Consider the following 14,125-nt stretch of genomic DNA (forward strand, 5'->3'; position numbering starts at 1 on the left):
GGAATATACATACCTTCTCACCTATCCGTATCTAGAGTTCAGGTTAAAAGTCAAATTGCACAGGGAATTAGCTAGTGACTATATTGAAAAAGGCAATGGCAAGCCACTCCAGTACTCTTGCCTAGAAAATCCCATAGATGGAGGAGCCTGGTAGGCTGCAGTCCGTGGGGTCGCTAAGGGTCGGACACGACTGAGCGACTTCACTTTCACTTTTCACTTTCACGCATTGGAGAAAGAAATGGCAACCCACTCCAGTGTTCTTACCTGGAGAATCCCAGGGACGGGGGACCCTGGTGGGCTTCCGTCTATGAGGTCACACAGAGTCGGACATGACTGACGTGATGCAGCAGCAGCAGCTGCGTCCCCCTCTCTACCCCCCACACAGATGCAGGCACATGTGTATGCAGATGCAGTCGTGCACGCACACACCTACCCACGCACACATACGTATTTTATTAGTTGAAGCTATGGTAGCAATTATTAAACAAAACAGTTAACACTTTAACAGTATCAGTTCAGTTCAGTCGCTCAGTCGTGTCCGACTCTTTGCGACTCCATGAATCACAGCATGCCAGGCCTCCCTATCCATTACCAACTCCCGGAGTTCGCCCAAACTCATGTCCATCGAGTCGGTGATGCCATCCAGCCATCTCATTCTCTGTCGTCCCCTTCTCCTCCCGCCCCCAACCTTTCCCAGCATCAGAGTCTTTTCCAGTGAGTCAACTCGTCGCATGAGGTGGCCAAACTATTGGAGTTTCAGCTTTAGCATCATATAGTTCACCTCTAAAAGTGTTTAGAAAATTATACAAGTGATTGTCAGCATGGGTGTGGAAAAGCTATTTTCCTCTACTCAGGTTCTGATTTTAAGACAAAAAAAGATTGCATTACTTTGCTCATAAATTTCCCTTTGAGTCTTTAAAATTTATTCCTGGCAAGACATTACTATTACTACAACTATTATTTTACAGAAGGCTGTTTGAACATTGTTTCTTTTTCAGCCTGGTATTTCATTTAAATGATAGAAGATTAAAAAAAAAACAAAACATTATATAGTATACAGTCCATGGAATTCTCCAGGCCAGAATACTGGAGTGGGATGCCATTCCCTTCTCCAGGGGATCTTCCCAACCCAGAGATCGAACCCAGGTCTCCTGCATTGCAGGCGGACTCTTTACTGTCTGAGCCACCAGGAATTAATGGCTAATAAAAAACTTTTCAGATAAAAAGTATGTATGGATTAGTGTTTTTCTTCTTTGACCTTCAACAACTGTGTGTATATTTAGTAATGTTTAATATTTTACCTCAAAATATGCTATTTTCTTTTAATTATTAAATGCTTCATATTATTGTTGAAAGCCAATTAGTAATTTTCACCTCTGTGAAATCTCATATATTTTACAATATAACAAAGAAATAATAAATGACATTTTTCAGTCCACTATGTCAGTCCATTTTGTGCCAGTATTAGCAAACTTGTACAAATAAAATTTCATGACCGTTAAATGAGTGAAAAGGTGAAATTATCATAGAGTTTAGAAGTAACTCTTATATTGATTCTCAGTATAACATAAGATCACATAAAAATGGTGGCAGTAATTATTTCCTTGCGTCTCATAAAATGAGACCAAGTTATACATAACCTAAGTAATGAGGCAGTAAAACTCATGGGTGTTTTTCCCCAGGGAATTTTTTGTTTTCCTAATAACCGGTTTATTAATTAGAACCTCACTCATTGTAAGTGACAGACATCCAGCTTCCATAAACATAGACACAGGGGAGAATTTATCAATATTAAACCCCATAAGAAAATTACACTGAACACAAGGACACAGTTGGTCACAGGAACCAAGCACACAGATGGCCCTTTCTACCTCTCTCCACAAGTTTTCATTTTCTTGGCTTTCCTATGACCTTGTACCTCACAATCGCATATCAGGGAGGGAAGGCCATTTCAAGAGAGAGCAGCAACTGATTCAGTTTGAGTAACATGGAGCTTGGGGTCTTGTGGGATTGGCAGACCCCGCCCCCCACCCCCCGCTTTATCAGCATCATGTCAGATGGAAGAGTAATCAATGCCCAGAAAGGGAGGAAGAAGAGAAAAATGTTAGTCCACATGAGTGTTCACCACAAACCAGCATTTATCCTTGAATAGATTATAAACCTGCCAGGCACTATTTCCTGAAATTCTCATAACAACTCTTTGAGGCATGAGTACTTTACCACCCTTTTGACAGATGAGAAAACTGAGACTTCGTGATATTTGGATGCATTCTGTCACATCCGAAATACCAACTCAGGCTTGTCACATCCCTTGTTGGCCTTAACCATCGTAGCAAACTATCTTAGCTATATTTGTGTACTTATTAAAAATTATTACAACAGTTAATATGCTTTTACCTTCATTCTTACTTTTCCTTTACTGAACTATTAGGCTGCTTAATAGAATGATGTACCAGTTCACTGATTTCCTAGCACCAAGGGAGAGGGTGTTTAGGCAATATTAGACTTTGTCTTTTTAATTTTCATATTAAAAACTTGAAGGATAAATAATTGCTTTCAGGTCTATAGACCAAGGCAATAATTTAATTAGCTTCTTAAGTCCAAATTAGATTAGTAAAGTTGTCATGCATGAAAAAGCACAGAAACATATAATGTTACTTCCATTTTCAGTGTTAACTACAGAGCAGCAATGTGATCCTTCCCATTTTAAGGTTCCATAATGTATGGATGGTTGTACTGCATCCACTCTTCAACTTTCCTAAACTATAACAAACTAGTTGAGTAGCCCTATTGATTGGATGAAAATTTCAAAAACTTTTTTGCTTGGTATTGACTACCATCATAGTGAAATTCAGTTTAAATCTATCAAATTCTTGATGAAGATTTATATAAGAACAAAGGTTAGTTTGATGGACATAGCATTTTAAATTAATTGTTTACCATCTGTTATGGTCTTTCATCACCATTATGGCTATGCATCAATCACATGTGCTTCATAAAAAAAGATGGCAATAATTTATATGTATGTATTTTATTGAAATTAACATCTGGGGTGTCGTGCTCTGATTCAAACATAAAGACTAGGAGGAGACAACGCTTTCAGTGCGGTGTGTTTTTTCCTTCCTGTTGTTGCTGCTCATCTTGAAAGCTGGTGTCCTGAAGAGTGAATTGGAGGCTTTGCTATCTTTTAAAAGATAGCAAAAAGATATCTTTTAAAAGCCAAGGAGTAAATTCTCCACTTTAAACTTCTCATTTTGATAGTACGTAAACCTAGGACATGCTTAACTTCTTTAGTGAGAAGCGCTAAACTTGAATAGAAAGCCTGGGACTTCTTTTGTGAGTTGATGGATCATTAGCTGCTGTGCTCCTCAGGGAAGCAGCCTGGGGAGAGATGGGCAGCAGTGTGGCAACAAATGCAAGACTTTTAATTGAAGATTCCTGTCCTCTGATCTTAAAAGTGAATTTTTTCCAGAACAAAGAAATATCGTACATACATCTTTTTATTTCCTTGACCAGTACTTATTGAATGTCCACCTTGAGCCAGGTAGTGTTCCAGATGCTGGGGAGACAGCAGTGAACAAAACATCCTTGCCTTCCTGGAACATACATTCCCAGCTTCTCTTCTCCCCCTCTCAGGACTACTCTCCTGTTTCCAGTGACCTGTTTATAGCTGTCTAGCACTCAAAACTGACTTGAATAAGTTATAAAATTGCCATTGGTATGAGGAAATTCAGGGAATATTCCATTACAGAAAATTGAAAGCTGGGTCTCAAGTGTCTTAGCCAGATCTGTTCCAGGGCCATCTGCTATTTCTATCTTTTTCTTTGGTGGTTAACCTTCTTAATGGTCTCTTCATTTTTCATCCTTAGCCTTATGCTAGGTTTATTTACTTTGGCCCACTTTGAGAGAAGGGTAGAACATTAAAGTATTCAGGCTCTACCTCTACCTTCATTGATTTCTGCTCTGAAGTGCTGTTTATCCCTCTCCACTGTGTGGTCTGTGTTCCTATTCTCTCCATCCCACCTCCACCCCTGACTCTCATTCATAGCTTGTATTTTGGTATTTGTGAAAGATTTTCCCTAAATCTCTTTACTGTAGAGTTCTTGACCTAAATGTTTCTGTTCACTGTCTTCTTTCTCTAAGGATTTGACAAATTCCTTGGCAGCATGATGGATCCTTATCATGTTTATCATATACCTACTGAAAGACTTAGGCTATACATTATCAGGTTAATCTGCTCTGGGTATCATCTTACTATTGTCATGCTTATAATGTATTAGATGAATATAATTAGAAATATTACAGTAATCAGATGATGGCACTTGATGGTGCACTTGTAATCTGGTTCCTAATGAATTGTTGTCACCAATCATCATGCAGAAAAGGAAATGGGCAAGGTCGTCTTCAACACTGATCATTTCAGAGAGATTAAACTGATCTTAATCATGTAATCAGAAACTTTGAGAAGGACATATTTTCCATTATCTTAATCAGGCACATCTTCTGGTTATGAAGGAGACAGAAAAAAGAATGGAGCTAAAGAGAGAGACAGTGAAGTCTAGTCTCTAGGTATATGAGGAAGCTTTGCTTCTTTTCCTGTGAATTCTTGTTGGCTAATCAGCTTAGTTGGCTTATGTGAAAAATCTCTAGAGATAGCTAAACCTCCCAGACGTAGTAACAAAATCATTTTAAAAAAGAAAGAAATTAACCTTTGCTGAGCTTTTCTGTCAGGCTTGTGTCAGTAGCCTTATAGGTATTAACTGAAGTTCCAAGAGGTAAGGACTATATCTACGCTATGAACATATACCATTGGATTGGCGTACAAACTAATCCTTCCTGGCACCAAATTGTCCACGGGCTGGAAAGGCTACTTTGGAGAACTTCTGTCCTCTCGTTTGTCTTAACATGTCCTCTTTATCTCTTGATGAAATCTAATGAGATTATAGATACATGCAAAAAATAAGCAAACAGTATAAATGAGATGAAATTACCATACTTTAAATTACTACATAAGCTTTGTCCTTCTCTTTCACAGTAAAAAAATAATAATAACAATTAATAGAAATGCTTTAATGGGTTTAGGGCGAAGGAAGAAAAACATAAGTGGAAAGATTTCCATTTAAAATTATGAAGTTGAATATTCTCAATAAAGAGTAAAGTTGAAAATTCCATTCAGAAAATTGAACATTTCAATTCAGTAAATATATATGTATTGAAGTCATACTAGTCTCTAGACCGAATACTGTAAAACCAAGATGAGAAGAAATGAACATGCATGACATAAAGCTTTAGAATCTAAGAATAAAAAGTCACTATGGAGATTATGTGTTAATTCCAAAATTGAGAAGGAAAATATGACAAATGTGGAAAATCTTTATTTAAAATAACTGAACTGATTCAAATTTCTACAGGTTTCTATGGTATTTCATAGGGGGAATGTATATTTCAATGTTTTTAAATGTAAAAAAAAATTATAAGTACAGGAAAGAGGGATAAAATGTTTTTCCCTCTAATGTGAGACTTCTTTGAGACACACAGTGGCTTTGTTTTTCTTATATAATTGAATTTTAGAGGTAAAAGGGGCCCTGTGTAAAATCTTTTCCCAGCATGAGAACATAGAGTTCCCACTGATAAAGCAGGTCATCTAGCTCACCTGGGAGCCAAGGGCACGATGGGAGCAGTGCTGATCGCGAGTCTTAGTCCCTGCTTCCGGTCCAGGTTCGTTTTCAATCTGTATTCCAGTGAAGCATAGAATACAGGGTAGAAAGAAGAGAGTGGTGTAAGTGGCATCCAATTAATTTGCATATTTGAAGAATAAAGGTCACTGGACCTGAAAGAAAGCTTCAGGGTTGGTCATTCCTTTCCCCGCTCTTTCTCTTGTTTCTCCTTCCTAAAAGATAGTTATCTGCTCTTTATTAAATGTTTTGTAACACAATAAATGAATTTCTTTTTTAATTATATAAATATAAAGTAAATATGTTAATATGTATAATACTTTATGACACATTATACTATATATAATATATAGTGATAAAGTAAAAGTATTAGTTGCTCAATTGAGTCTCTTTGGACTGTAGCCCACCAGGCTCCCCTGTCCATGGAATTCTCCAGGCAAGAATGCTGGAGTGGATTACCATTCCCTTCTTCAGGGAATCTTCCCAACCCAGGGATGAAACATGGGTCTCCTGCATTGTAGGCAGTTTCTTTCCTTCTGAGCCTATAATACAATTATAAATATTAAAATAAATACAGTCCCATCCTCAGAGATAAATAGGAAGGCTTGAAGGGAGAAGAATGGGAGAATGGAGAGTGAAGCAAAGTACTCCCTCCCAAACACACACACACACACCCACACACCACAGGGAGTAGGAAAGTGACCTAGGAAAAGTGCTTCTGGTCTGTGAATTGTCACTAAATTTAGTTGGTTTTATCCTGCTGTTTCCTCTGTCTGTTAGCCTCTATTACTACCTTTTCAAATGCAAATGAGATTCTCCTCTTATCACCAAGCTTCATTTGCTTTCCCACCTTCAGTAGTTAGCGCCCTGCTCTGTGTGGGAATGACACAGCAGCTCAATGGGGTGGAAACACTCTGTCCAACTTCAGCAGCAGCGACCAGAGAAATCAATTTATAATCCAGTAGACTGACGCTGCTCCATCCTGGCAACACTTAATGTTACTTGGGGAGCTTTTTAAAATATATCCATGCCTCCCTTCACCCTTGACCAACTAAGCCAGAATCTTTTATTACTTGATCCTTGGGGATCAGCATTTAGAAACAAACAAGTAAACAGGAGAAGGAAATGGCAACCCGCTCCAGTATTCTTGCCTGGAAAAGTCCATGGACAGAGGAGCCTGGCGGACTGCAGTCCATGGGGTTACATAACTGAGCATGACGGTGGAAGGAGATGGGTTGGTAGCAATAAACGGTAGAACTAAAAAAATAAAATAAACAAGTAAACAGACAGACTCTCTCCTGGAGGTTTCTAATATGTTACCAGAATTCCAAACCACTGATTGAAGAGATTCTCCACTCTTGCATGAGGGTCTTGAAATTTCCTGCAAAATATCTATTTGGAAAATTTGAAGCAAACTTCGTCCTTCGATTTTCAAGTAACAGGAGGTGTTTGTTTTTTTTTTAAGTCTGGATATCCCTTTATTATTCTCATCTTTTATGCTTTCTTTCTGTTTTGATTTGATTCATTCTATTTTCTTAGCCCAAATTGTCATAATTTGGGATTTCACATGTTGCTTCTTATTACCTATTTTACAAAAGTTCTGGAAGGTTTTTGTTTGGCTTTGTACTTTGCTCTGTTCTTGGTTTAAAGTATATATTAAACTGAGATTGTTGCTGCAACAGGAGGCACTTTTATTCTGATTCTGTGATTAGTTAATATGCTTTCTTTCTGGCAAACAGATGGTGAATTGAACGTAGAACTTTTCTTTTGAGTAGCTGCTTGAGTGGGGATTTTATTATAAATACCACAGAAGGACTGCTCAATCAAAAGATTTTATGTTAAATGAAGACAAAAAGTCACAGCCAGAGTTGGCTATTTTGTCACAGGACAAAGAAGCTGTGTGTCTCCCTACCAGGTTATTCAGTGACTTGACTTAGAAACAGTTTTTACTTTATCTAGAGAAAATAATCATAATTAAGTTGTCTCTTCTGAAATTGGCACTGTATTATGTTTTTTACAAAAGTCAATAAAACAAGAGTGTTTAAAATATATCTTTCAAAAATCCAAGTGATTTATTAACAAGTACAGCTGTTGCCATCATAAAAATTATTGACTCCCTTTCTTATCAGGCTAAGAATGATTTTTTTCTCTTACACATAGCATGTTATATTTATATAAAATATGAATAGTATTGATATAACATATTTTTTGATTTATAAAAAACCTTGAAGGTTTAAGGATTTAAATAAAGTTGCCTTTTTAATGATGTACCTATCCTCACAAAATTCAAAATTTTTTTATCAAGAACCTTGAAACCCTGACCTGTAACAAGTTTGAAAATTTTTTTCTTCTTAAAAAAAAAATTCTTAACTCCCTCCCCTCACCATTTTTCTGGATTGTGTATCGAATTCTAAGCAGTCCTTAAAGCTGGGCTCTAATTCACTTATTTTCCTTATTTATCTTTTACTAGTATACTCAATCTGTCTATCATAACATTGTCTCTTCTTCTAATCAATTCATCTGCTAAGGGGTTGGTCATGTTTCTATGTAGCCTCATATCCTTCAGCAGCTCACTCAAAGTTCTTGGGTTTCTAAGCTCTTCATCATCCATGTCATTCCTGGAGATTCATCATATCTGTTTGCATTTACGCATTGAGGTCTAGAAATTTCTGGAAACTGGCTGTGGTTGTTGTTCACTACCCAAATTGTGTCCGACTCTCTGCGACCCCGTGATCTGCAGCACACCAGGCTTCCCTCTCTTTCACGGTCTCCCTGAGTTTGCTCAAAGTCATGTCCATTGAGTCAGGGACCATCCAACCATCTTATCCTCTGTCACCACCTTCTCCTCTTGCCCTCAGTCTTTCCCAGCATCAGGATCTTTCCTAGTGAACTGGCTTTTCTGGAAACTTAGATAAAAATAAATATTCTGTCCGTTTTGTCTCAACTTTTAAATAGTATTTAAATAAAGATAGGCAGACAGATTTGTGTTGCATAGAAAAGTTACAGTTTAGAAGGGCTTACTTCAATGCATCTTATCAGAAGTTCTGATGAACATCAGTGCATTTTATGGGTTGCGTGGAATGTTTTGAGTGAAGTGGATGTCGCTAATGTGATTGATACTAAAAGATGGGATGTTATCACAAAGAAGAATATGCACTTCTATCCTAAAGTAATATACAGTTTAGTTACCTTGATTCTGATTTGCCTCTGTTTCCAGGGGACAAGCATGAGGACCATCAAACCAGCTGCTAGAAAGGAAAGGAGGCATCCTGGGGTGTTAAGGGTAGTGAGGCTCTACCTACTTCAGGAGTGTCTGTTCTATGACCATCAAGTTCCCCTGTCCTTGTTTGCCAGCTTCTCATCGCTGTTTCTGACTCTTGGCTTTCAACCTGACTTTGATTTCTATTTCGTTTGCTTGTCTTCTGGACTCTTCCCCGGCCTTACCGCCCCTGTCCTGTGGCAGCATCTTGCATTATGCCTGCCCTTTCCTGTCAGAAAAGTCTACTTTATTTCAGAAATTCTGCAAGTTCCGTTGAAGATAATGCTAAGTCACTTTAGTCTGACTCTTTGCAACTCCAGAGACTGTAGCCCACCAGGCTCCTCTGTTCAAGGGATTCTCCAGGCAAGAATAATGGAATGGGTTGATGTGTTCTCCTCTAGGGGATCTTCCCAACCCAGGGATCAAATCTGCTTCTGTCTCCTGCATTGGCAGGCAGGTTCTTTACCACTAGTTCTTTACCACTTCAGGAAGCCCAAGTTCTGTTGGTCTATAAAATATTTAGGGTGGTCCTTGAAGTCTTGCTATCTTTTTGTTGAAGTATGTGTGGATGTGTTATACTTCCAGGCTACAGAGAATGACTTGTATTAAAGATGAACTAACTGCCAAACAGATTCAGCAATGATGAAGTATCTATGATATGTTATTTATATTTGTTATATGTTATTTGATATGTCAGTTGTATTTTTTTTGTAACATGATAAATTAATCTTATTTTCTCAAAGTTTCCCTCATGACTTAAAGCTGTTTCTCTCCCAATTATCTTTCCCATTTCTCTAGAAAACAATGAAAAACTAACGAAAAGCTGTCTTTGGGTTTTACTTAAGTAAATTTGTATTAAATAAAAATTGCTTTATTTCTTGAGTTGCTACATTTCAAAGTTTGCAAATATATCAAAAGTCACCAAAACCACAGGGCCACTTATTACTCTGAGTGGTTCTTGTCTTGAAGAAGAGCAGGGATGAGTAGAAGCAGTATGGAGACAGTTTTTCTTACTCTTTCTAATGTAGCTTAGGTGCTATCCTTTGAAAGGTGGTGTTTACACTTGACTATAAGAAAGTAGAGTTGATCATTCATCCAAATATTCTTTTTTTTTTCTAAATTACAGAACTGACTCCTGAGGAGAAAGCCCAAAAGATTGCCAAAGCCATGCGCAAGCAGTCTTCTGAAGTCAAAGAGAAGTGGGAAAGTCTAAATGCTGTTACTAGCAATTGGCAAAAGCAAGTGGACAAGGCATTGGAAAAGCTCAGAGACCTGCAGGGAGCAATGGATGACTTGGATGCTGACCTGAAGGAGGCAGAGGCTGTGAGGAATGGCTGGAAGCCCGTGGGAGACTTGCTTATCGACTCACTTCAGGACCACATTGAGAAAACCATGGTCAGCATCCCTGCCTCAGATAAGGGGTTTTAAGAAATCCTTTCCCTGGTAGCTCAGAGGGTAAAGAGTCTGCCTGCAGTGCAGGAGACCCAGTTTCAATCCCTGGATCAAATGGCAACCCACTCCAGTATTCTTGCTTGGAGAATCCCTGTGGACAGAGGAGGCTGGAGGGCTACAGTCCATGGGGTCAGGAAGAGTCAGACAGGACTGAGCGACTACACTTTATTGTTAAATATAACACAAATAAGGAGAGCCATATACATTATATAAATTGTTACAAAGGATTGTTATAAGGCCAACACTGTTACAATATCCACAAAAATCAGGATAGAGAACTTTTCTAGACACAACAGATGTTTTCCATATGCCCCTCACCATCAGAACTCCCCTCCCCACCAAAACAGCAACTAAGGTGACTTTTACAATACTTTAATTTTGTGTTATACATTTTCACCCAGCTGTGAATCCCTGAACAGTATAGATTTAGTTTTATCTGTTTTTGTAAGAATACTTTAAAGTCCCTTTTAATCTCCAGATTTCCCCCTCTATCTTTTATTTTCTCTGCAAGGTATTTGTTGAAGAAACTGGATTGTTTCCTTTATAGTGTTTTTAACAACCTGGATCTTACAGAATGGCATCCACATGATGTAGTCTGGCAGGTTGCTTTCTAAATGGGTGGTTGGATTTAGAGGTTTAATCAAAAGTGTACTGTTTTACTGGGCATTCTTTACTAATTGTATCTTATTGTCTGAGTATATAATGAAGAATTAGTTTAGCTTTAAATTCTGTTTGTAACCAGATATTGCCCAGAATTAAGGATGTTAGACTTCTGGTCTAGATTCCCTTTGGCTCTTGTTTTCTAGAACGTATCCAGAAAATAGATTAGTGGAATTTAGGCAGTAAAAGGCCCAAATAACAGATTTAGAATGTATTGGGATTTGTGAAAAAGTAAAAGTCTTCATCTCTCAGTTGTGTCTGACTCTTTGTGACTGCATGGACTATAGCCTACCAGGCTCCTCTGTCCATGAATTTCTCCAGGAAAGAATACTGGGGTGAGTTGTCATTCTCAACTCCAGGGGGTCTTCCCAACCCAGGGATTGAACCCACATCTCCTGCATTGCAGGCAGATTCTTTAACATCTGAGCCACCAGGGAAGCCATAGAGGTTTATAAAGCATAGTAAACTATATGGGTTTCTCAGGTGACACTAGTGGTAAAGAACCTGCCTGTCAATGTAGGAGGCTCAAGGGGTCTGTCCCTGAGTCGGGAAGATCCCGTGGAAGAGGAAATGGCAACCCACTCCAGTATTATTGCCTGGAAAATCCAATGGACAGAGGAGCCTGGAGGGCTACGGTCCATAGGTCCCAAAGAGTCAGACATGACAAAAGCAGCTTAGCATGCAGTAAACCATATAGTAGGCAGTCATGAAACAAAGAATAAATGGATGACAAGTCAGACTGAAAATATCAATATTGTGAATGGGATTTTTATTGCAAAAGATATACATCTTTTGTGCACAGACATTGGATAATAGTTTCCTTTTTGTTTTGCATGTGGCTGAATAGGAAAAAGAAGAAAGGTCTAGGAAATCAACTGAAATCTACTTAGGCAAATTGCATAAGTCAATATATATGTGTGTATAGACATAGGAATAATAATAGCATTTATTGATGCTTAGTATGTTCCAAGAAGCCTCCTGATGAAAGTGAAAGAGGAGAGTGAAAAAGTTGGCTTAAAGCTCAACATTCATAAAACTAAGATCATGGCATCTGGTCCCATCACTTCATGGGAAATAGATGGGGAAACAGTGTCAGACTATCTTTTGGGGCTCCAAAATCACTGCAGGTGGTGATTGCAGCCATGAAATTAAAAGATGCTTACTCCTTGGAAGGGAAGTTATGACCAACCTAGATACCATATTAAAAAGCAGAGATACTACTTTGCCCACAAAGGTCCCTCTAGACAGGCTATGGTTTTTCCAGTGGTCATGTATGGATGTGAGAGTTGGACTGTGAAGAAAGCTGAGTACCGAAGAATTGATGCTTTTGAACTGTGGTGTTGGAAAAGACTCTTAAGAGTCCCTTGGACTGCAAGGATGTCCAACCAGTCCATCCTAAAGGAGATCAGTCCTGGGTGTTCATTGGAAGGACTGATGCTAAAGCTGGAACTCCAATACTTTGTCTACCTCATGCGAAGAGTTGACTCATTGGAAAAGACCCCGATGCTGGGAGGGATTGGGGGCAGGAGGAGAAGGGACGACAGAGAATGAGATGGCTGGATGGCATCACCGACTCGATGGACGTGAGTTTGAGGGAACTCCAGGAGGCCTGGAGGGCTGTGATTCATGGGGTCGCAAAGAGTCGGACACGACTGAGCGACTAAACTGAAGTGCCAAGAACTGTTCTTTAGCCAGTTTGCATTGGTATCCTTTTTAACTCCCCCACCAACCCAGCAGGCTAAGTATTATTATTTTACAAATGATAAAACTATAGATATTGCTTCATGCCCACACAGCTAGGAAATGGTGGGGTTTCATGATTACGTTCCTGTTCCTCTCTTTCATTGTTGAGACCTCATTGATAATACTGTCATTAAGCTCAACTTTGATTGACTATTTGAATATGAATCTTTAAAGGTTACATATTATGTTTTAAACAAAACATTTATTATTAAAAAGTATTGGGGTCTGCCATCTTGCCATCTTTCATGGTAAATATACATGTTTCCAGTGACCCTATGAATTAAATACGCTTCTTCTTGTAACTGTACAGTTCAGTTCAGTCGCTCAGTCATGTCCGACTCTTTGCGACCCCACGAACCGCAGCACACCAGGACTCCCTGTCCATCACCAACTCCTGGAGTCCACCCAAACCCATTGTGTTGGTGATGCCATCCAACCATCTCATCCTCTGTCATCCCCTTCTCCTGCCCTCAATCTTTACCAGCATCAGGGTCTTTTCAAATGAGTCAGCTCTTCGCATCAGGTGGCCAAAGTACTGGAGTTTCAGCTTCCACATCAGTCGCTCCAATGAACACCCAGGACTGATCTCCTTTAGGATGGACTAGATCCCTTGGATCTCCTTGCAGTCCAAGGGACTCTAAAGAGTCTTCTCCAACACCACAGTTCAAAAGCATCAATTCTTCGGTACTCAGCTTTCTTCACAGTCCAACTCTCACTTCTATACATGACTACTGGAAAAACTATAGCCTTGACTAGATGGACCTATGTTCGCAAAGTAACGTCCCTGCTTTTTAATGTGCAATCTAGGTTGGTCATAACTTTCCTTCTAAGAAGTAAGCGTCTTTTAATCTCATGGGTGCAATCACCATCTGCAGTGATTTTGGAGCTTAAAAAATAGTCAGCTATAGTATCCACAAATCTGAATTAAGATAGCAAACTGAAAATACAACTTTTTAGAATAAGTTCTTTGGAAGTTTCACACTTCTTGTGTTTCAAAAGATGATTTTCAAGCACTGAAAAATCTTTAAGCCAATAGATTATAGAAACTATGTTCTTTTGGTTTGCAAAACTGCCTCTTGATTGAGTAAGAATTTACCTATTTGAATTTGAAAGCATCAGTTTTTAATATGGGATGATTAGTGTTGAGGAAAAAATGAAGTTTATCTGGCCTAAAAATTTGGGACTTGTTAATCCCATTTGACTGAAGAAATTACCCATCTCTGCATCCAAATCCTTCTGTTTACATTTCTGCTTATGTGGGAAAGCCAGGAAAAATATAGTTAATATTTAAGACCAAGGATTAAAATCTTTAACATCTTATTAGTAAAAAAAGAAA

The 14,125-nt window shown here is 38.6% G+C and overlaps 1 protein-coding gene and 1 long non-coding RNA gene across 11 annotated transcripts in view; one reads left to right on the plus strand and one right to left on the minus strand.

Annotated features, from left to right (window-relative positions):
* The window catches only part of UTRN (utrophin), a 567,941-nt gene that overhangs the window by 437,365 nt on the left and 116,451 nt on the right, over window positions 1-14,125 (plus strand). For all 10 annotated transcript variants that reach the window (XM_055433618.2, XM_055433617.2, XM_055433621.2 and 7 more), the window contains one exon: window positions 10,061-10,329. In XM_055433618.2, the coding sequence (XP_055289593.2) occupies window positions 10,061-10,329 (269 nt within the window). The remainder of the gene's footprint in view (window positions 1-10,060; window positions 10,330-14,125) is intronic.
* The window catches only part of LOC148776352 (uncharacterized), a 51,791-nt gene that overhangs the window by 19,208 nt on the left and 18,458 nt on the right, over window positions 1-14,125 (minus strand). The window contains exon 2 of the long non-coding RNA XR_016038449.1: window positions 5,654-5,731. This is a non-coding gene — a long non-coding RNA (uncharacterized LOC148776352). The remainder of the gene's footprint in view (window positions 1-5,653; window positions 5,732-14,125) is intronic.

Source organism: Moschus berezovskii, chromosome 10 (assembly GCF_049115385.1).
Source record: "Moschus berezovskii isolate FMDL1 chromosome 10, NW_MosBer_1.0, whole genome shotgun sequence".
NCBI classification, from domain to species: domain Eukaryota; kingdom Metazoa; phylum Chordata; class Mammalia; order Artiodactyla; family Moschidae; genus Moschus; species Moschus berezovskii.